This window comes from Cyclopterus lumpus, chromosome 11, assembly GCF_009769545.1.
Source record: "Cyclopterus lumpus isolate fCycLum1 chromosome 11, fCycLum1.pri, whole genome shotgun sequence".
Taxonomy (NCBI): domain Eukaryota; kingdom Metazoa; phylum Chordata; class Actinopteri; order Perciformes; family Cyclopteridae; genus Cyclopterus; species Cyclopterus lumpus.
Window position 1 is genome coordinate 7,907,351 of NC_046976.1, and position 21,054 is coordinate 7,928,404.

The window sequence follows — 21,054 nt, forward strand, 5'->3', positions numbered from 1 at the left end:
CCTGCTTTACATTGAGTGGAAACGGGTATTAAAATGGTCTATTCAGCTCATTCAACACAAAACAGGGCGGTTGTAATCCACTAAATGCATGCGCCTGTGTGTGTTGACATGGGAACACAGGAGCGGGGGGAGGAGGGAAGGGGGTCCATATGGGGGTAAAAAAGACACACACACACACACACACACACACACACTTCTAGTCAGCAGAGTTATGTAACACCACTGCAGTAAACTGGCTACCTCCTACTGAGAGAGACACAGACAGAGTGAGAGACTGAAACTGAGAAAGAAATTTAAGGCGTGAAATCTGGTGAATGCTGATCCACAAATGTCTGGATGTATTTATTCAGCTCTATTTTAATGCCTCTACCATTAATAAACAAACTATATGTAACTGACAGCGGGGAGGCAGGCCCTCAGACTGAGACTGACCTATCACACAGGAAGCTCCAAACAGCATCACAGACTGCCCTTTCACTACCAAAAGAGCGATCGATGAAGCCGAAGCAATCAGTCCCTAATCTTATGTAACCACAAATACAGTAGGTCAGCAAAAACTCTCGTTATAGTGGTGCCTTCAGGTGTCATGAGAAATGCAAAACTGTGGCGAAATTTCTGGCAAAAATCCTACGCAACGCACAGTGAGATAAAAAAACCACATCTGCAATTACCGCTAAGAGAACAAAAATGAGATTGTGAAGACTAACTTTAAAATCTATGTTAAAATAAGTGCATAGTGCCTTTTTAACTAGCAAACAGAGGATTACATTTGGCTGATAAATTGTGTGGTAGACATGAAGACCTACTTGGCATTGATTGGTCCCCATGTTTGACATACCTTATTATGTAATGTTGCTAGAATAAAACATACGTATATGAAGGTTCTTCCTTAATTTGTATTGTGTTTCCGATCTGACAAGCAAATGAATACCATGATAGTAAATTAGACTGTGGGCAAAGCCTTTGATACCCTCATGGGAAAAATATATATATTATATTCCTGTTGTAAACAAGGAAACATGGAGCACTACAATCTGACAATCAGCCCACTCCTTTCTCTGAGCAAACAGATCTTAAATTACTCCCACGTCCATAATTTGAGTCAGACACATGAATGCACCGCACAAGATTAGTCTCGTCAGCATCCATCCTCCCTTCCTTTAAGCTATATACTGTCAAAAACAAAGTGAGCAATAGCAGATGTTTGTCTACTTTTTAAATACAGATATAAAATAAGCCTCAGGCCAGCCATTACTGCATCTCTCCCTGGCTGCTATTACGGCCGTTGTGTGTTATATGGGGTGTCGTTTTTATAGATTTTCTCGTCTGTTCGACTCACTGCTGTACTACGAGTCCAACTTGTTATGCACTTTATGAAAAATAAACTCATGTCAATTAAGAATTGGCATGGATACAGAAATAATTCATAAAGACAGTACAATCGCTTTGGACCCAATTTTGTGGATATTAAGATTATTGTGGCTCACAATGTATTGTTTGCACAATATTTTCGAGCTATTGTTGTAAACATGTGGTAATAAAATGATATTAACATAACCCTATATTTCTTATTTGACAGCCTGAGGATCAGGGTGCAGTTATGATTAATCGTTTCATAATGTGAAAGAGTGCCGCTGTGCATTCCCATTAACCTTGTGCTGAGACCACTGTGGAGCTGGGAGGGTACTGGCTGGGATGTTTTGAGCGAGCTGAGGGGAAGTGTTCATGCTGCGTGGGTGGTGTGTTTAAGCCAGAGTTATTCCCGTATTGGGCCCTCTGAGGCCCTGTGAATCTTCTTGAAATAAAACATCTGTCATGGCAGCTTGATGACCGACAGACAAACATACGGCTCTACCTGTTGTGAAAGAATTCATTTACAATCATCACTTCAATTTTGATGTCACTTTACAATTACAAACATTTCTATTCTATTATAATTATTGACTTGGGCAAGGGCATGTTTTGTGTTGTTTTGTTTTGTTTTCTGGTTGTGAATTGACGTATAAATGTTGAAACTGATGCAGTCGTTCTTCATGAAAAAAATACTCCTCCTCGGGGTCTAAATATTTGCTGATATTCCCTCATTTTACTCATAATTGAACCTATATTTAAATGGTTTAAAAATAGAAACATATGTGATGTGTTTGTGTGCTTCGTATTTTATCTTATGTTTCTGTTTCACCAACTGTTTGTTGAGCAAAGCAATAGCATAACAACATTATGGTGATATTTGAAGAATTTGCTTTCCCTGATGTTTCTTTGTTCCTCGTCATCACCTGAGAGCTCTGGTCTGTTTTTGATGACTTCACCTCCCTGTAGGGGGAGAGCTGGGAGCAATGTGCTGACAAACAAATACACACACACATTCAGCTCTGCATGCCTCACATATCTTACACTAATAGCTCACACATACCTAGCTTATCGCCTGTTGGATGGAAAACCATGTACACCCCACGGACGCACATAACATGGCTTTGTCTTAAAGACTAAAGCTTCTGCTGACTCTGCATTTACATCACAAACAACCGAAGATTTGACGATTTTGTTTCCTGCAAAAATATATATATATATTTACACTTTAACAGCATTTCTATGTTAAATACAGGCTCTCATGATCCAAATCCAAATCAATTTGTCTCTAGCTTTTGATTCTCAGGAAATTACAGAATACAGTGATAGAAAAACAGGAGAATTTGTGACAAGACGGTAACAATAAAGTGCGCCTCCTCATGGTCCACGAACCACAGTTTGGGAACCACTGGCATCAATCATTTCATACTAGTGTTGCCGATTGTCTCGTCCTTTTTCCATTGTATCAGCATGACACCCATGACCCCGGCCTGCAGCAGTGGTGACGTTAGCAAATAACCCACTCTAAAAACATTCTGTGTCTCCACATGTGTACAGCAGTAACATTAATAAATGAACAACGTTACTGCGCCGATTATATAAAGTGCTATAAATAGGAAGGCTTTTAAATAACTGACTAGACTGGTGTGCTTGTCTCTCTCCCTCTTGCAGAAAGACACACGGAGGACTGAAGATTGCAGTTAAAGGTTCTCTCGAGCTGGCAGGAATACAATTCACACTGTGAGTGTCTCCTATTTCTCACTGGACTCTAAAAAGATGTTTTTCTCTTTCCCATCCCACATACAGTGTTTCATCTGCCCCTTGTTACAAGCTTGCATCTGCCTCCTCCTATATCAACATGTTATTTATCTATTCACCTGTCCTTCACCTACTCTGTCCCATCAATGACTGGGTCAGATTATGGCGATTAGTCACAGTGTGACATCAAGCCAGTCATTTATATAACCCTGTATTACTCTGCAAGGTCATCCGCTAGATTAGAACAGCAACCATGATAGGATCACTCAGTGGATTAGGTTACCTGGGATGCTAGCAATGCAAGATCACGCTGATTTGCTGCACAATGAATAGCATAGTAGACCTACATGCAACGTTGGAATCAAAATGTTGTAGAATGCTGTATAAATATTGTGAGATTACAATGAAAAGTTAGCATTTTAAAAAAAAAACACTGGATGTGGCAGCTAAAATTGCTAAGATCAAATCAAATAAACATATAACTATAGCACAATAAAACCAGATGGCTTTTTTGTACTGAATCTAGCATTCTGGACTTAAAGCCAGGCACTGACAGCAGAAGGCCACTGGTCCACTGTGCTGCATGCTAACATGATCTGGTTACCATTTGGTTAACTTCAGGGTTTCCTGCAGTGTTTTACAGCGGGGGCAGCAGGGGGGCACCCTGCCTGAAATTAAGACCAAGTCTTCCAACATCATACAACATCCGCGCACTAAATTGATCAGACAAGATCAGGATCTTGATGATCCAGTCTCGTTATGCAAATATTATGCAAACTGAGGCTCATCCAAGGAAATTGAATAACGTAATGGTCAAGACACTATTACAGTGAGCTGAGGTTTTCAGCCACATTACCTGAATTAATAGGAGGATATTTGCAGTTGGATTGTAGTAATCTCCTTTAGTAAAGCCAAGAAGGCCTCCAAAGAAGGATAACAATGCTGCAGAGTTGCCAGCTCTGGCCTGTTTCAGTCCCACATTGGTGGCACAGGCAGTGCCGCATGCACAGCCAGTTAGTCAGACAGGCACAAATAAAGAGATTAAGACTAATTGTGAAAAAGTGCTCTTTAGGTCACCTTCACAATGTGCTGTCCTTCAACCAGTTTCCAGTTTTTTCACGTTTTAGAAAATAGGAGTTTTAGGCAGAAATATTAGACAGAGGGACTTCTCAACATTAAAGCTTGGGTTGGTAATGTTCTTCGCAAACATTTGTTGTTATATTTTTATATCTTTACATCCCTGACAGCAATGATTGAAAGGTCTAACCAAAAAGAACGTTGCCCCCTTGTTCCACTCCTTTTCTTTTCACTCCTTGTCATCTCTCTTAATCGCTTTCTCATCATTAACTCACTCTTACCTCACTTTAAGCTGCATTAAATCATTATATATTTTTTAATATGTGCCTGTCTCACTGTCTTGAAAGAGAAGTGAGACCAAGTTGGAAAAGATGGCGTGTCAGTACACATGTATGTGTTCATGGATTGAGGGGAAAGCATGTCTCCTTGTTTGAGTGACTGTCAGGAGTTCTGCATGCTCTCCACACCGTGTAAGGTAGAAGATTATTATCCTTTCTCTGGGTTTTACACACACACACACACACACACACACACACACACACACACACACACACACACACACACACACACACACACACACACACACACACACACACACACACACACACACACACACACACACACACACTGACAGGGTTGTCTTATTTCCAAGTTTGAAGGTTGGTGGTCACTCCAGATACCCAAATGTATGAGGTCAAGGCTCAAGCACTGAAAAAGAAACAACTTCTTGAACAATGGCTGCCTTCCAAGCAGATCTGTATCTTGCTATATTTCAGGCACAGTAATGTGCATCTCCTAATTAGTATAGAATTGAAAGATGTTGCACTGCACTCTGCTGAAAGCCATCTACTTCATAATTAATTTGGTTGGAAGGCAATCTATGATCAATATAAAAGGTCAGATTGAGCAGCAGCCAATTAGCCTGACGTGAAAAGACGAACACGACTGGACTAACTCTCCAAACCAGTGGTGAATCTCAGCGAGATTAGACAGTCTGATACTACAACAGGAGACTAGCCTTATATAAGGTTTCAGGGACTATGATTTCAAGGTACACATTGTTTTTAAGAATCCTGTACTTTTTAATGCCATAACAAATTAGACACTGTCTTTTTAACATTTGACAGATCTCAGTACCTTGCTTTGGAAATAACAGAAAATGGGAAATGTTTAAAAGCCTTTCTCCCTGTGGTGGCTCATCCTGGGTGAACCAGCCAGGGGTCACGGTGGCCACAGAGCGTCCTGTCACTCATGTCGCCCACTTGGTTATGTAAGATAGGAGATCACACTATGCCACAGAGGGGGAAGGAGAGATTTGGAGAGAAAGGGAAGGAAGAGGGGAGGGGGGATTGCATGGGAAGTGACTTTGAATTATAAACAAGGTTACGGCTGTTGCAGCCTTTTATCTCCCTCTCTCTCTACCTCCCCTTTTCACTCATGTTATCATGTTCCCCTTCTTGCCTTCTTGCCTCTCTGCCTCCTCCTTTTCACTCTTTACACCCACTCCATCTCCCCTGAGGCCTCCAGTGTATTCCAGACGAAATTGGACTTGTCAAATTCTCTGTCAAAGACGATGCTAGGTGCAAATGACAGTAAGCCCACTGCAACTGGATATCTCTGTGTGTGTGTGTGTGTGTGTGTGTGTGTGTGTGAGTGTGTGTGTGTGTGAGTCCATCTGCACAAGGTGACCAGGACTTGGCATACCGTTAGCTGCCAAGGTGTCCTCTTAAATGCCAGAACAATGTCAGGACAAACAAGATGACTCCCTGTTCCTGATAACAAACTACATTAAGTTTACAGGCAGTTTGTATTTCTAAATATGACTTCTTATTCCTATTAACGTGGATTCAATCCTGAAAAAAGAGAATATACTTTGGTTTATTCTCCCTCAACTACATGGTTCCACTTTGCTTCCTTTGTCCTTCTTAAATAATAATACAAATCAGAATATATTAGTTTTTTTGACTGTTGGTCAGATAACACAATACATTTTCTGACATTTGATGTAGCAAATGAATGGATAATGAAATTGATTGTTCGATGCAGCCCCAGTTTTGATACTGATGTTTTATGTAGACTCAATAAAACAGACAGCCGGAAGAAAAGTGAGAACAGTAGCAGACGACTGAAGAGAAATCTCTTCTGGTATTTATCACTTGTGTTTGTTATTAAATGTGAAAATGTCAAACTTAATATTTACTGTAAATCCGTGTGTGTATGTGAACTCTTTACTCACCTATCTGCAGCAGCACGGGCGTCACCAGCGCCGTCTCCATGGCATAGCAGAACTCCCGGCCGAACATCACGGCCCCGTGCATCACCCATCTCTTCAAGGGTATGCCTTCGAGTGATCCCTCGCTCGTCGATTCCTCCACTCCTCGACCTCCGCCTCCCAATCCATTCGTCTTGCCTCCTGCTCCTCCTTTCTCCTCGTTCGAGCCTGATGCCGTGGTGTTTTGGGCGTTAACCCCGCCCACCAGAGATCCGACCTGCATGACGTCGGCCTCTGTGTTCTGGGGAGGCATGTTGGAGGGCATGCACGCAATGAGAAAACAAATGCACCCCCTCTGACACTACCTTTAGCTACCAAAGAAAAAACAATAGAGTACTTGTATCAAGTCACCCAGAACACAGAGGCCGACTTTAAAACTGGTAATGACCTAATTGCAATCTTTACAAGTTACAAATTGCAGCCTGTGGTAGTAACTTGCTTATATATTACTCCTTTAAAATAATAATCACCAGATAGGGGTGTTCAAAAGAAATGGAGGGCTAACACCACTATCATGAAAACAAAAACCCCTGTAACAGACCTATTTCCAGAATTAAAAAGTAACTGAATTAATCTAAAACTTAACAAGGCTATGGACACCAGATAAATGAAGGAAAAACTGATCTATAGATCTGGTATATAAATGTAAAGAAAACGAAACAATCAGCAACGAGTTGTCTGAACAAGTTGTCCTGAAAACAACTTGACCCTAAACACTGCAGCCTAAATTCCACAAGTGTTAATTCTCCACTCGGCTTTTTGTTTTGTCCCAGAGTCGGAAAAAAATGAACAAAATCAGCTTTCCAAAGGCTTGTATAAATCCAGAAAAAAATTATGGAAGCAATTGAATTTTCACAGGAAGAGTGTGCGGTACATTCCAAGAGGGAGTTTGTCTCTGTGTGTGTGTGTGTGTGTGTGTGTGTGTGTGTGTGTGTGTGTGTGTTTGTGCGTTTATGGCTTTTTTGTCATTGAGGTTTCTCCCTCTTTTTCCTACTGTCTATTACAAGCTGTACAAATCCATATAGAAGACCATTCAGTAAGTTCCAGAGTCATTTTGTATAAAGAGGGCTGGATGGAGGGCTGGATGACGGAGGCGGTGGGGGCAAGGAAGAGGCCGCTAGGGGAGGGGGGAGGAGGAGGAAGGCAGGTAGCAAAGGTGGGCGTCGCTCTTCTGAAAATCCCCATCGATTGGCTGATCAATCTGAAGGAAAACACCAACAGGAAGACAACCGGCAGGTACCACAACGCACGCGTCCCATTGGTCAGGAGGAGAGATGACCGGAAAAAAGAAAGAAAAGGGAAAAGAACCATCAGAATTAGTGACAGCAATTTAACTTTCACAGGCACTGAACAGAGGAGGGTCACTTTACTGCATATATACAGAAATAACTATCATTCTCAGGTGTATCAACATGGACGTACTCTGTGAAGGCGGAGCGTTATTTTAAACAAGCAGAAAGAAGAAGCTGTGAAGATACAGCAGCCGATCGTTGGGGTTGAGTTGATGCACGTAAATGCTGAGAAAAAGGACAATCGGGCTTTTATAGTAAACACTGTGGGTGGGTGTTTTGATGTGCATCATACATCAGCTGTTTTTTTACCCTTAATTTCTTTATCAATGCTGCGTGAGGAAGATCGCCAAGCTTGAAACATACTGCAGTTCTGAATAGTTGTCTGTATTTATTCACAAATATAATTTAACATACTCTATCAGACTGCTCCCATAATGTTACTTATTTATCACCAAACACATTTGAGAAGCTCCTTTTCCACAGTTTGTGGACCCTTGATGAGTGAACTGACTGTAGGAGCAAAGACCAATTTCTCATGACCATCCCCACGGTGCACGCAGCTGAGACACAAGCAGCATTTCTGATGCGTTTGTAGAAAGTAATTATTTTGCTATGATTTTTTATCATTGTTTTTGTGTGTTAACAAACATATGTCTCACTTCTTACTCGCTTATTAGGAAATCTGTCCATGCAGAGAGTTCCAACATGTTTGCCTTATCTCAAATACAAAAGAAGTTAGTGGAATTATATTATGTACTGCAAACTACTTTCCAAAAACAGCAACTTGTCTTTGCAGAAACAATGTCCGGTGTTTTTTATTGACATTAAGGTCTGTGGATGATCTTTCTATCTGGATAGACATGTTACTTTTTTTTAAACAGAACTGACACCAGTTATATTTATTGTAAATGTCAGAGAACATTAACTCAAAACCGGGATGAACGAAACCAAAACAATTTTTGTGACACCATAAGGGCGAGAGACAAGATGTGTATTTGTATTATATTTGGACAAAGCCAACCCACGTGTGTTTGAATCTGTAAGAGTGAGTTGTGTGAGAGGACCAACATGCTGATCTCAAGAAAAATGGACTCTTTTCATAGGAGTGTGCGTGCACACACGCACACTCCTATGAAAAGAGTCCATTTTTAAAGAGTGTAATTGGTTTGAGCACATGATTCATCCTCGCAGACACTCGGACAGTCTTTCGAACTGGACGGGGGAAATGAAAGCATGCAATGCATTTATGAGAGACGTATTCAAGTTGAGCTACTGTTACTAACAGAGGGCGTGTGTGTGCTTGGTGATAAGAAATGAGAAATATGTGTGGACAGAAATGAAAATAGAAAAAGAGGAGAATGAGGCCTTCAGATAATAATACGCCTGAGAAATAGACTGTGTGTTCAACACCATTCCCGAAAGAGTTAAACTCCAAAGTGTGTGTTTTTGTGTCCAGCGGGCCAGTGGATTATAACCCGTGGATAGGGCACGTTCTGTCACACCCAACACACACTAATGCGCTTGCCACGTGAATAACACACACGCGCGCACACACACACACAGTGCTAAGACTCTCATCAAGCCTCTTAGGGTGAGATTGAGAAAGAAAACTAAATTAGAGACAGAGAGAGAGAGAGAGAGAGAGAGGGAGAAAGGGGCGGTAAAGAGAAGAGGAAAAGAAAGAGGAAAGGATGGAGGGTTTGAACAGGTGGAAGGTGGGGGGAATAAGAAATGGAGGAAGAGAAGTTAGGTAAAGGAAGAGAAGAAGAAATGAAGAACGAGAGAAGAAAGATAGATCGAACATATTTGTCTCCCATTTATTACTTTCTCTGTTTCATCTCCCCTCGCCATTTTCAGAACTCTCACATGTGCCCATTAACATTCATGATGCACTCAAGATGGTCATGCATATTTTACACACACACACACACACACACGCACACGCACGCGCACACACTCACACACACACAGTCCCCTCCTCACCTGACCTCACACACTGCAGCAGATTACATAACACGCCCCCTCCTCTATAGTAAGACATATACATAACAAATACATACTAATTAAAAATCTAAATGATGTTAGAATTAGAGGACGGCCATAGAAAGAGCACCGCATCGTCCCTCAACTGTGAGAGAGAGACACAATGTGCCAAAACACACAAACTGGCCAAAGCCTCTACGACAACAATAACAACAAGTTTATCTGTAAAGTAAAACAAATCAATTATTCACACTTTGTGCTGTAAAAGCACAGAACAAGCTTCCAGACAAAGTTAACTATTTAAAAAAATTAATTGGATAATTTCTGGTCAATATTGTTAATAAGTATATTGTGCTATTATTATGTTGTGGTTTGTTTGTTGTCATTGGAGTCTAATGTGGAGAATTTATATCCTGTACCAGAATGTTTTTCATTAAAAAAAGCCTAACTGGAAGCCTCAAATATCTCTTAGGAAGCACTGAGGCTAAACCCATGTGCTGATACAATCTGTTACCTCAACTGCAGAACAACTGTGACAGATATAATGATACAGATCATTAATTTGAGTGTCACGTCTTTGCAACTAATGGGATGTGCGTCAATGGGCTAAAATACATAAAAGAATCACTGTGGCCTTTCTACATATTTCACGACGCAACATAGCACCGTATTAGCATCAGATTATCGTGCTCTGAATGTGCCAGAGACAGTGATTGCTATCTGATAATAGATCTATACACACGAGTAGCACCAATCAGTTGTGTGACATGAGCTCAGCTCATACAGAATTTCAACGTAGCTTTTCCGGGAGCCAAAATAAACAACGTACAGTTTCACGTAAGAGGGCGAGAGGGGACGTGAAGGAAGAAGGGGATGAAGCAGAGGTAAAAGATGGAGAAGCAAGAGAGGTTGAAAGAAAGACAACAAAAGAGGGGAAGCAAGGTGGAGATAGGCAAAGAGAGAAAGAAGTCAAATAAAGTAAGTAAGTAACTGGATGTTTTTTTCAGATGGACAAGCAGGAGGAAGGGAAAGAAGATGCCTGTAAAGTATATGTGACACCACCTAGTTCTGTAGCGCAGGTTGTAGGAAAAACATGTATTTAGCTGCAGCAAATGGGGTTTTCATCTTGCTGCCATCTTGTCCAGTCAAGAAATATTCATTTGGGCAACGAGGTGGAGCTGGGGAGGGACAAGTAAGTGCCACCAGTGGACGGATTTATCTGTCAATCAAGGCAAAAGGGTGCAAAATATATCCTTATTTAATCTGAAAATGAGTAATATCAGAGAAAATTAGGAAAACCAGCCAGATCAATCTCATATCATTGTAAATTAATATCTGTGAGTTTGGACAGCTGGTTGCATAAATGCAAGAAACAGAAATACACCAACGTGGGGTTCTAAAAAACAACAGCATATAAACTACTTTTTTCTTCTTCTTTTTTTACATTTTCTGACATGAAAATATCCCGTAAAGAAGAGAATCGTTATGAGCAGCCCGAGATGTGTTTGACTCAATCTTTGTGAATAGATGGAGGTACGTGAACATGAGTCTGCACATTGCATTGACCCATATGGAGCTGCATATAGATTACAGGGCTGAGGACTTCAGGATCAAGTTCACAGACTGCTGATAATGTGTGTGTGTGTGTGCAGTGTGCACAGAAAATAAAGGGAGGGGTTATTTGTTACTGCAAAAAAGACATTTCACTACAATTTCTCAAGCCCAGACAGGCCCACTGACCCGATTTGGTGCTTCATTCGGTTCAATATGAGGGTATCATGGGAGTATTTGTCAGCTTGACCATGGATGAAAACCAAAGAACCTCCAAACAGACAGAAATAATGTAATCTGGATTCATATAATGTCACTGGGAGCTACATGTCATCAGTATCATATTGTCTGCAACCCTCTGTTCGTGTCAATATCAGTCTGTTCCTGGTGTCACAAGAAGCTGCTTTTCATTCACTCATGAAAGAGAGTTTACTCGACACTTTTCCTGTTGAGTAATCAACTCAACAGGAATGGGTCATGTGACCTCGATGGGCCTGAGAGCGCCGCCCAGTGGGACTCAGAGGTTCCGCCTAATGGTTCGAATAAATTGGCAAAAATATTTGGGGGAAAAAGCTAGTTATTGAAATGTGAATCTTTGGATTCATAATGGTATGTGATGATGGATGAGGTAAGTAGAATATTACATATTATTTCAACTGTACATATTTACAGCCCAGTTTATTTTGTACTTCTTTGTTGTCATGTGTTTTCTATTATTTATTTTGGGACGGTGCTCCTTGCGATCAGACGTGGGCCTTAAGGTACAAGGTGTCGAGAAACACCTGGTCTATAGGGTCTCCAAAAGGGGAGCACAGAAAACATGCAAAGCATTTCACCATTCAAGTCACTGCTTATTTGCACATTTACACTATGTATGAGCAGGCTTGCAGCAGACATGAGACATGTCTGCTTTCTTACGTTACCTGTCACATGTAAGGGAAACGGAGAAAGGGCTGAAGAGCAAGAAGAAAGGACCAAGAAGAAGAAAAGAAGAGAGATATATATAGAGGGTAGAGGAATTGAGAAAGGACGAGCATGCCGGTGTTTCAGGTAATCTGTTCTGAGAAACCAGAATAAACACTCACTAAAATAAACCTGGGCTACGTGTGTTAAGTGTGTGTGTGTTCTGCGAGACGCAGGCATCTCCTTTCCCTCCCTCCTGCTCGTTTTCCTCTCGTCTTTTGGAGGCCTGTCTTTTTCTGTCCATCTTGAGGATTTAAAAAAAAAATCTAGTTTTTGGCAAGTATTCAACAAAATGGGACTGTTTCACAGTTCTTTCTTTTCTCCATACTGCGTCTCCTCTCTTTGTCTTTCTTTCTCCTTACTTTTGCTTGTTCTCTAGTTTAACACCATCCTCTCCATCTCCCCTCACATCTCCTCTCCACCCTTCTCAGCTCTCACGTGAAGTTCATGTTACGGACCCGCACACATGCACAAACACACATGCACAATAGTACAACTGAGTGGTACTACAACCTATAATCAGATAGCATTCACTGCTGTGTGTGTGTGAGTGTGTGTGTGTGTGTGTGTGTCCGTAACATGAACTCAGCTGAAGACAGTTCCTGGACATCTACACTCACAACGATGTAAACATAAATTACATAACATAAAATAACCTTATTCCCAGCTTTGGGAAGCAGATGGCGAAGATGAGTACCACACACACACACACACAACACACACACACACACACACACAGAGAGAGAGACAGAGAGAGAGAGAGAGAGATGTGCATTATGGTGCAGTGCTGCTGCAGTGCAGAGGGGCGCGGGGGGGGGCAATGACAAATCCCTTACTCCATACCACAGGGCTTATATCACTGTACCGGCTGGTATGAATAGGACATAATATACTTGATGTTCACATACGGGCTCACTCGCTCGCTCGCGCACACACACACACACACACACACACACACACACACACACACACACACGCTGAAGCGTGTACATATCAAAACATTTACGAGAACCTCCCATTGATAGCTCTAAATACAACTCCGATCTCAACCTCACCTGAACCTCTCAGGTGTCTCCTCTCAAAATGAAAGCTAAATGTCTTCGCTCACTTTATACTCTTTGGTCATCGTGGCTGATAATATGAGGAGACGACACATTGACGACATGGTTTCTGAGTGGGAGTGACAACTCTGAAGGCATCCAAGGTCAATAGTTGACTTTACCGTAAGGTAAGGTGAGAAATCTAAATGGCTGCAAAGCTTCCAACAAGAGGCAAATAAAATCCAATACTAACTTTGACTATTTGGTCAAGACAGTACCATCTTGGGATAATGGATTCCATGCAGGCCTGCTTCATTGCAGCATTATATCTAACAAATATAAGGCATGAACCCATTGTATGCTTATTATTATGAATTTGAAACCTCATCACTGAAAACCTAAAAGTTTCCATTTAAAAGTTAGAAGTCACGAAAAAACTAATCATCGTCATGTCAAGTCTATTATGACACCTGAAGCTTTCTGAATGGGACTCAGGTCTCTTTTTAAAGGTGTTGCAAAGCAGGTTCAAGCAAGATGCGGCGAATGGTGGTGTAACACAGGCAGACGCTATAGAGATGGGAAGGAGGAGAAGGAGGAAAAGGAGGAGGAGACTGCTGTTATGTCAGCTAGTTTTGCAGCCAGTAATAGCTCAGTCATCCCGGTGTTTATTTTAGCCCCGGCTAGCTAGCACTCAAAGGTGACCAGAGCCTTTACAACAAAATACAACAACATTGTTTGTAAAATGGTGTGTGTGGAGGTCATTCCACACACACACACCATTTTAAATCCACTGCCTGCTGATCTGAGCCCGTCTAGACAGAGGATGTCAATGTAGTTTCTAGTGTCTTGTAAATTTAGTATCATTTTTACATAATACGCTGACCCGTAAACCTTTTTTATTCCACAACTAGCATGCCAAAGACTGCTAATGTAAAAAACGCAGGTTTAACTCCTGTAGGTCTGAATGTCTGGAGCTGGTTATAAGGGGGTTTTGACGAGCTGCTGACAGCAGCCTTGGCCTACTTCTATGCCGGAGTCACGTTACTGGCTGAGTGTCACCCTCACCACACACAAACACAAACACACACAGGACTGTAACGCACAAACTCAAACCTCATCTGTGCCTACTCGGACTACAGTACCCCCTACCCAACATCACATTACTGCACCCCCCCCCCCCACGTGCATCCTGTCTCTCTGACCCAGGGGGCCGGCACCCTTTTAGAGAGACTGTGCTGATATGTCTGTTACATGTATGTGTGGCTATCCCCCCCCCCCCCGTACAGTCTCCTTAGGTTTTAACCCACAATGGCAGCAGACAAACAAGTGATACAGAGAAAAAAAAAACTAAAGGAGTGTGCAAGGGGGTGAAACCCTAACCCTGTCACTGAGACAGAGCTTAGAAGAGTTGAGGAATGGGCTATTCCACCCACACACACACACACACACGCACACACAAACACACAAACTGCTGATAAAGGCTAACTGACATCAATGGCATCAAACTGCTAAACCACACAAACAGGTTTATTTCTGTCAACAACAAACACATGCCAATTATCATGAAAACAAAACTGGCCATGCAGCAGGGTTTGAATGATACAGAATGTAATCTTTATATTATTATCACAGTAACATTAGAATTAGCGTTTTGATGCCACATTTGGTAGCATTGGCGCTGCTTTGCCACAGAGGAACATCTTGTTCTCTATACTCTCCTGTTGTCAAACTGGTGAAAACAAATCAGTAATAAAAGATGTTGTTCCCCTTGTTTAGGTTTAGTTGTGTTCCTTGCCCCACATGTTTGTTTCAGAGCTGGTCAGGAATGTGGATTGGTGCATGGAACACATTTTGGTTATGATACAAACCAAACCTTGTCCAACAAGCTCAGCAAACCAGCTCACACTCTCCCCCCCCCCCCCCCCCCCCACCCCCACCCCCAAGGATAGCGAAGGCATTACCCACCCTGAACCCCGATGAGACAGAACTCTAAGTACCCTGGAGGGGCTTTTGGTAATTGCTTTCAATGAATGAATGAGAATCAAATGTATCACATGCTAACATCCCAGTATGTACAGTCAATTCATGCTTCCCTCACTGACGCGAGACACTGAGTTGTAAAATAAAGGTTCGGTTTGTATATAATTACAGCGTCGATCCCCCTTCTGTGATGAATCAACTTTCCTTTGTAAAAATGTGTGGAAAGGATTCTTCTGCGGCAATCATCTCAAATGTGTGTCCCTTAGTTTGACTGCAGTATTACTGACAATGTTATTGACATTACTGCCTCACAGACAGTTAAATCAGCTCTTTCACCCGAGATACTGGATACCTGTCTGTCTGTTATCCACTCGTTTCAGTCTCTCAAATGTGAATGGTTTTCTGTGATATTAAAAATAAATATCTTTGGATTTTTAAGATTTCAGACAAAACAAGAAATTGGAAGAGGCCTTTGGCAATGGGAAATTGTGATACACATTTTGTTGAGCCAATTGTCATTTGCCAATTGTCAGTAATTTCAACAACTAAATAATCTGCAATCACAGATTACACCGACAATTCAAAGGTCAACTTTCACTATGACCCAGGGATACGTGTGTGACAGCTGGGTGTTTAGGACCTAACGGCAACCAAAGATGCTCCACAGAAAGAACATCTCTGGCACCCAGTCAGCTCTTTGGTAATTTAATTGGCAAGCGGGACACAAGTTTGTCCGGGGACAAAGTCAGAGAAGATGGGAATAGCGATTGGACAAAACCCAAAGAGATGCCTTTAAGAGACAAGTTTCATTATTTGATTTACAACTGACATTTCTCCTCCGGGGTTAAATTACTTTGGAGAAAAACTTTGGAGAGAGAAAACTTTAATCACTGTCAAATTGGCTCAAAGTGCTGAAGTTTCACAATTGGCTGCAAAGGCCTCCATCGTGTGGGGAGGCCAAATTTGTTCAAGCTTTTCACGCCATCTGAGCTCATTTGACCTTTGCCATAATGTGTGGTGCTTATTTTTTGTTCTTAAAAGTGCAATGGGAAAGATTATTCGAGCTGTGCAGAGACATTGAGCTGCTGGTCCAGATCTCTGAATGGCAGGGAACACAGGAACAACAGGGTGACCTTGGGCGAGGCAATCAGATGTACTGCTCCTCCATTACAATGCATACTTGCATGTTTTTTGTTTTTTTAAATGTTCTCCCTGGTGCTTGCTCTTTGAGTCTGGCTGCATTCCTAGGTGTAGGAGAACAAAATAGTTTCTTCACATGTGAGGATTAGCATCTAAAGTGAGTATTTCACACCTCAAACAGTATATTTAACACTAACCGACGGGGAGAAATATAAAGATGGCAGTGTCAGCTATGATGTTTAAATTTGACACCTGAGGTATGTTTAAGAAGTTAAAGGTTAACCAACCACTGACACGCATCTACACGACAATCTTCTTTTTTCCAATTCAACTTTATATATATATATATATATATATATATATATATATATATATATATATATATATATATATATATATATATATATATATAAGCTCTGATCGGATAAGGGAATCTTTTCTTTCCCGTCTCTCTCTCAGGTTTGTGCACAAAAACTTCATAGTTGTAGGAAGTGGGTTATCTAGACACAGAATCAGGGCTCAAAATACAAAGCCAGCTGTGTGTGTGTGTGTTTGTGTGAGTGATGGACAGAGAAAGACAAAAGGGACAGTGTGAGGTAGGAACACTTCAGACTGAATCAAATGTGTCCGTGCTCTTCTTGGTCCAAATGGCCGGTAGTGTCTTAATGAAGTGTAACTCCATGTTTCATTCATGTTCATTTTAGAGATGTTGTGGCCTCGGACAGTTCTGCCAGTAGAGAGTGGGTGAAGACTCAAGTGACCAGGAGGTTGCATGATAAGAGTCCAAAACCTCTATACAGCAGGATACCTTCTAGTTTTAAGAAACCTGCCAGTTGCGTCGGCTCCCACTGAGACTCTCAAGCTCCGTCATGCTGTGAGGACAGACACATCTGGAGTCACGGGGAGTATACTGATGTTGGCTCACAGCACCGTATTCGACGGCATTCTTACAACATGCCAAAGTCAGTTTGTAATGTGATGCGTTTTGTGAGCCACCTCTTAACCATCCAGTTTTCAAAGTAGAGTTCCCACAAGATTGTTTTGCATAATTCAGTTGCAAACCTGTCCATCACAATTATCGAGTGTGTTTGTGTGCGTGTGTTTTGTTGGATGGCTCTACTGGTCGGGCAGCATGGTGTGTGTAATACAAGGAGAGAACATGCAGTTATGATTCTTTCTATAAGTTGAGATGAAAGGAAGCGTACTACAACATTATTCACATGTTGAATAGAGAAATATAATCCAGTTCTGCATGCAAAATATGATGTATGTGAGCAGATTATCAAAAGCGATTGTCTGTGAATGTACGGGTGTGGAGTCGTCTGTTTTGTGCTCCGTTTGCACAATGTCCATGCAAATGCACAGTTAAGTTCATGAGTGTGTGTGTGTTCATGTGACTGTGTGCTTGTGACCAATTGTGTCTGGCTATATGTCGTTGGTAATAACCCGCCGCTGACTCAGCACCAGATGATCGTCAGCAAACATTTCATCAAGAGGAAGTCGGTCGCTTTCGCTTGAGCTGAACCTGTCGGTCTCAGCGCGACTGCAGCGCAACATGTCGAAAAACAACAGGCTGACGCGAGGAGACACCGATTTTTAAGGGGTAAGTGCGAACAGTTGTGAAAGAGTCTGTGCAAATCCTGTCAGGTCGATTCAAACCAAGAGCAAGAACAGATCATCACACACTGCACATCTATTCAGTATTGCTCTGCTCGTGCTGGTTGTAGTTTTCAGCAGAATAGAAACACATTAGACTTGAAAGAAAACAGAGGAAGAACATATGTTGGGCGCTTACATCTCTCTTTCAGACTGTTGTTATGTTTTTGTGGAGATTTACTCAACCAAACAGCAAAGTAACAGATACAAGGACGACTTGTAAATACAATGTTAAGAAATAACAAAATAAAAAGGTGTTATCTCCTCAGTGTTTGTGCACGTGGGACTCACCAAAAGGCCTTGGAAGCGTCATAAATGTTGTCGAGACGTTGATAATTTGGTCCACGCTGCAATTTTAAGCCCTGCAGTCGTACCTGAACACACACACACACACAAAACCAAGCAGACACACTTAGTCAGGTGTCAATACAATAATATAATATATTACCTTAATTAAGCACTTGTAACAAAGATATATTATATGTCACATAACAAATAATAATGCAGCAATAACCAGATAAAAGCCACAAAACAGAATAAAAAGTAGAATCAGGTGAAATTCGGGAAGGCAGTGTAATAATAATATACTTTAGGCTACAGTATATTAGATCGATACAGCACCCGACCCCACAGCAAATGCACACGCCCGCTCTTACTCTCTCATGCACACAAGCATGGAAATAAATCAGTTGCTGCCAATAAATCAGAACACACACAAACAGCAAAAAACACTTAACGCAAAGTCTCTCTCCCATCACTTTGCCTTTGCACCAGTAATTGGATTAAGCTGCAGCTGTCCGGCACAGATACAGAAGTTAAATGGCATCAAAAGGATGTACATGAAAGATCCTCTCAGGGAAGTAAAACACAAATGTTGTTGAGACATTAAATCACTGCAACAACAATTGTTATATAACCGTTTCAAACTGAAATTGCTTGTTTGACCAACAGCCTGAATCCCAAAGATGTGAGACACTTTTAAAAAGCTAGAACAATTTTGCTCCGCTTAAGAAACTACTCAAATTAATCATTTACATATCTATATTTTCTTTTTTAGAGATGCAGCGCTGTCGTTCTGATAATGACTCAAATATCTGAATCGGTATCGGTGACAATAGATCCCATTATTCAAATAAACAATATATATATATATCTATATATATATATATATATAGATATAGATATATATATATATATATATATATATATATATATATATATATATATATATATATATATATATATATATATATAGAGAGAGAGAGAGAGAGGGATGTATTTATTTGTTACATTTTGTTTTGCAAAGTTAGGGACGCCATGTATAAATCAAGCCTGATGATGTTTCTTTACACATGAAAGAATGACCCCAGTCACCTTCACACACTGAGGCATACACGGCTTATTAATGCAACACTGCTACCAGCTTATCGGTATCAGTATCGGGACTGAAAGAGTTTCGATTGATCGACGAATCATTCAAGCCATAAATGTATTCTGTTCATATTGGAGCCTGCATGACCCGAAGGGTGAGGGCACCAGAACCAACAAGTGTTGACATGTAAACGCTCCAACAGCCACGGACAATGAACACACAGTTGAATACTTTATGACAACAGCAGGGAACTCCTCGTATTGGATTGTTTAATTGGTGAGCAGCCAAGCCCAGCATGCAACAACACATACCGAGCTCTTTTGTTTTGATGACACAAAGTGTGTGTTCGGAGTCGACCCTTCAGCGATGAAGGAAATGAAAGCTCGGTCTACTGTCCAAATTACAAACGTGTCTTTTTAAACCTGCTTTACATTGAAACGCCATTCAGAAATCCTGCTTATAAACACTTTATAATCAGCGCAACCTAATTATGCAACCTAACCTGTCCCAGGCTGTCTGCGGCTCCAGCCTCCCCTCTCTTCTTGTTTTTGACACGGGCCTAAACAAACTACTGTAAATGCCCCCCTCCTCCTCCTCCTCCTCCTCCTCCTCCTCCTCCTCAGTCTCTCTCTGCAGCAGCAACCTGAGATGCTGTGAATTCCGCCTGCCGGAGCAGACCGACCTCGGCTACTAAATGTTCAATATCAGTCGCCTCTCTTCGCCGGTGTTTTACCCAGACGCGGAGCTCACCTCGCCGGGTTGTGTCAGCCGCTGGCTCCGTGTTTGTGTCCGCTGAGCGGTCGGACAGTCGCTCGTCTCTGCAGCAGCTTTTGTTGCATAGGTTGTCTGTTACTGCCGCAACTGAAGCCAGGGCTTTAAATACGCCTTTAAAGGAATAGCTGTCGGAAGAAGAAGCGAAACGCTAGCTTCCGTCGACGTCACAGAGTGCTTTGCATAAAGGGGCGGAGCAACAGTGACAGGGTAGAAAGGAGCGGAGAGGCTCACTTTTAAGTAAACAACGTAAAACATATTCAGTGACAGAAAGTAGGAACTAAGACTACACGTCTGACGTACTATCCGGTATATACATTATATGCGAAGCTACTTATATACTTAGAATACATCTCCTTCATATCTCAAAGGGAAATATTACTTTTCAGATTCAAACAATTCATCATACACAAGACTTGGGCTACAACAATAAATTTGCAAACCGAACAAAACTACGTTAATAAATACCAAACAAACAAAACAGAAAATGTACTGCAGGACTGCAGCAAGGACATGACATGAACAAGCACACACACCCTCTTGCCAATATACGTTTACCAAGAGAGCGTGTCCATGATGACGACAAATAGACTGCAGCAACGATAACACCAAGATAATAAAAACAACAATAATTATGACAAATAGGATTAAATTAGCTCACTCTTCACCAGCAACAAGGCTTAAGTGGCCTATTGCACACATGTTATTACACAACTTTTGAATCCGAGACCTTTATTGATAATTACGTAGTTTTATGGTATGATATTTATATATGTAAGTAAATAATCTGAGTACTTCCATTATTGATTGTTTGGTCTCACAGCCCCCAACACTGTATGAACATACCCC

The 21,054-nt window shown here is 41.4% G+C and overlaps 1 protein-coding gene across 1 annotated transcript in view; it reads right to left on the reverse strand.

Annotated features, from left to right (window-relative positions):
* The window catches only part of LOC117739480 (solute carrier family 45 member 4), a 38,138-nt gene extending 17,788 nt beyond the window's left edge, over window positions 1-20,350 (reverse strand). Inside the window, exons 1-3 of the mRNA XM_034545900.1 lie at window positions 20,185-20,350; window positions 18,354-18,436; window positions 6,422-7,658 (exon numbers count right to left, since the gene is read on the reverse strand). Coding sequence (XP_034401791.1) covers window positions 6,422-6,722 — 301 coding nt within the window. The 5' untranslated portion in view covers window positions 6,723-7,658; window positions 18,354-18,436; window positions 20,185-20,350. The remainder of the gene's footprint in view (window positions 1-6,421; window positions 7,659-18,353; window positions 18,437-20,184) is intronic.
* Window positions 20,351-21,054: the final 704 nt, after the last annotated feature.